Genomic DNA, 2730 nt, shown 5'->3' with positions numbered 1-2730 from the left:
CAGGAGTAGTCAGAAGGGAGGTGGGTTCCACGGTAACTCATGATACCATGGCAGAGAATTCATCAGTGATGCATTATGATTTATGCGTAAGTGAAGAAGAAATACAAGACAGGAATGATGTCTGAGTTTGACAACTGAGATGAAAGGGACACCCAACAAAGGGTCTTAGCCTTGAGCCTTTAGAACACACACTCACACACACACACACACTGACACACTGACACACACACACACACACACACACACACACACACACACACACACACACACACACACACACACACACACACGCTAAGCAACTTTCAAGATGGGAAGACAAAGAAGCCACAACTTCATCGGTTTGTACATCAGCTGTTGTCATAAATTTAAAAAACAACAACAACAACAACATTTGGCACCATAGTTGGCACCATCCTCCTACTGGCCGTTTTTATCTGCTGTCTTTGCTGTGTTTTACGACGACTACTTAAACGCAGCATGTCCCCTTTAAGGGTGCTAATGACGTCACCGCAGGATGACTCGTAAATTTGGCGACGGGATGTACGACCACCACCGGCTCGCCGTCGCGGCTCCGCTGGCATAAATCTAAACATCTGCGGGGAAGAGAAAAACGAATGCTATGTGCCTGTAGGAGAAGTCAGCTGTTGATGATGTGACGCGCCGCTCCAGACGTCTGAAGGCTGAGCAACAGCTGATTTATTAATTAATTAATTTCTTTCTTTCTTGCTCTGGTGAGGAGGGAGACGTCGATCTGTTGCATCTAAGATTGCCATTGGTTCTGCACCAGCACTCATTTCTCCAACAGGACGTTGATAAATGGTTTGTTAAGGTTGTAAATTCTATACTGTTCTTGCTTTAATTGAATATTATGGATACATGCTAAAATGCTGCGTGTATCTATAATTTTTAATCATATGCAGGCCCAAATCTCATATACAAGTGTGTTCTGAAAATACCTCTGTAATAATGCGGTCATTGTTGTGTTTTTGCAGCGCCTATGTTGTACGGAGAGGAACCTGGTTCTGCTTGCAGGACAATGCCACTGCAACATCTCATTCTCAGGACCTGCAAGAGCTAATCAGCTAGCAAATGATGCTAACTGCCCCCACAGTAGACCAAACGTGTGACTCCTGTACATTGTGCCGGGCTCCAGTAGCCCACCCATGCCTCTGATCCCCATCCCTCGCCGGGTGCGCAGCTTCCATGGCCCCCACACCACCTGCATGCACTCGGCCTACGGGTCGGCACACGCTACCAAGCTAGTGCGCACCAAATATAATAACTTTGACCTCTATCTGCGCTCACGCTGCATGTACAGCTTCCTGCGTTTCCTCCTCTACTTTGGCTGCAGCCTGCTGACTTCCCTGCTCTGGGTGGCGCTCTCCACCCTCTTCTTCCTGCAGTACGTCAGCGTACGAGTACTGTTGCGTCTGCAGTACAAGCTGTCTGTCATTCTGCTTCTGTTAGGACACCGGCGTCTGGACTTCGGGGTGCTTAATGATCTGATCATCTACAGCATGCATATCACCATGTTTCTGGTGGGGGGGCTTGGCTGGTGCTTCATGGTGTTTGTGGACATGTAGCTGAGCAACATGGGGACTGTAGAGTTTTGTAGATGAATTGTGTTGTGGTATGAGACAACATTAGCTCTAATGGTTAAAAAAAAAAAAGATGTCTCCCTTAGGTTTGATGGAAAACAGTTAAAACTTGTATTGGTAGCTAAAAGTTTACAGAAGGGTGAAGAGAACGTGAGAATCTGACCTGAGGCTCAGAGGACCAAAAAATGTAAAAATCCTACATATTATATTTTCACGTTATTTATCAACTGAAACCAGTAAGACTTGACCTGCAACAGGGATGCACCGATCCGCTGCTGACTCACAACAATGAACATCCTGCAGATCCTTGCGGTGTAGTTCTATTCTACTGGACCGATACGTTCGCTAATACGGCAGAGAAAAGAGTTGGTTCTTACTTGCCGCTTGCTTTTGATTTATTATTTCAGAATTAATAACAAGCTGATTAAATGTGTACGTAACATTATTTCGTGAAAAAAAACCAAACAGCTCATGCATTGGAGAGGGAGTCAGATCGGTGCATCCATGTTAGAAAGTCTGTTTTTAACATATCTTGGTCTTGGCTGTGTGATGCAACATGTCAAAATAAGTCATACGTGCTAGAATAACACGAGCGGGACTGAATCCAAAGTTTAGACGAGCCTTATTTCTCGGATGGCCTGTATAAACACTTGAAGCACACACAGATGGACATGATCCAGTAGCTTATGATGGAACAAAAACACCAGAAAATCTAAACATTGTCTCATAAAAAGGGGAAAAAAAAGTGTGTGGGGGGGTGTTGTACATTTGCCAACATTTTTGTAATGTTATTTAATAAATATTCTATTGTGGAAATGTGAGTCGGTTGCCTGTGTGTGTGAATGTGTTGACTGTGCTGTCGACACCCATGAAGGCATGCCTCGAGCTGTGTCATAAGAGTGTGTGATAGTTCAAATTGAGAACGGCTGTGGGTCAAGTGTTCCGTCAGTCGCTCTTCACATGGTTTCAGCACAGCACTGACAGACGTCTCTGTTCGGCTTCCCCCGGCACACAAACACCAACCACAACATGACCCCACCATTTCTGCCAAGCATAACAATGGAAACGGCTGTGTCCCAATCACCTTATATAGCCTCATTTTCACATGGCGTGAAGTATGCTTACAGGATCT

At 45.1% G+C, this 2730-nt stretch overlaps 1 protein-coding gene across 2 annotated transcripts; it reads left to right on the top strand.

The window, feature by feature from the left end:
* Window positions 1-530: 530 nt before the first annotated feature.
* tmem250 (transmembrane protein 250) lies at window positions 531-2413 on the top strand. Of its 2 annotated transcripts, none has more exons than XM_086187295.1 (3): window positions 531-627; window positions 737-819; window positions 993-2413. In XM_086187295.1, the coding sequence occupies exon 3, from the start codon at window positions 1164-1166 to the stop codon at window positions 1581-1583; it is 420 nt and encodes a 139-aa protein (XP_086043421.1). In that variant the 5' UTR covers window positions 531-627; window positions 737-819; window positions 993-1163; the 3' UTR covers window positions 1584-2413. The 2 variants fall into 2 exon arrangements, with proteins under 2 accessions (XP_086043421.1, XP_086043420.1); XM_086187294.1 differs by having other exon boundaries at window positions 737-829.
* The last annotated feature ends 317 nt before the right edge of the window (window positions 2414-2730 follow it).

Source organism: Aulostomus chinensis, chromosome 19 (genome assembly GCF_037954235.1).
Source record: "Aulostomus chinensis isolate RoL2024-O1b breed Wild chromosome 19, RoL_Achi_v1.0, whole genome shotgun sequence".
NCBI lineage: Eukaryota > Metazoa > Chordata > Actinopteri > Syngnathiformes > Aulostomidae > Aulostomus > Aulostomus chinensis.
The sequence above is the reverse complement of the archived record's forward strand: the minus strand, read 5'-3'. Positions and strand labels throughout refer to the sequence as shown.

Bases quoted from the DNA above. Each gene is read 5' to 3' on its own strand.
- tmem250 (XM_086187295.1), top strand. From the start codon at position 1,164: ATGCCTCTGATCCCCATCCCTCGCCGGGTGCGCAGCTTCCATGGCCCC.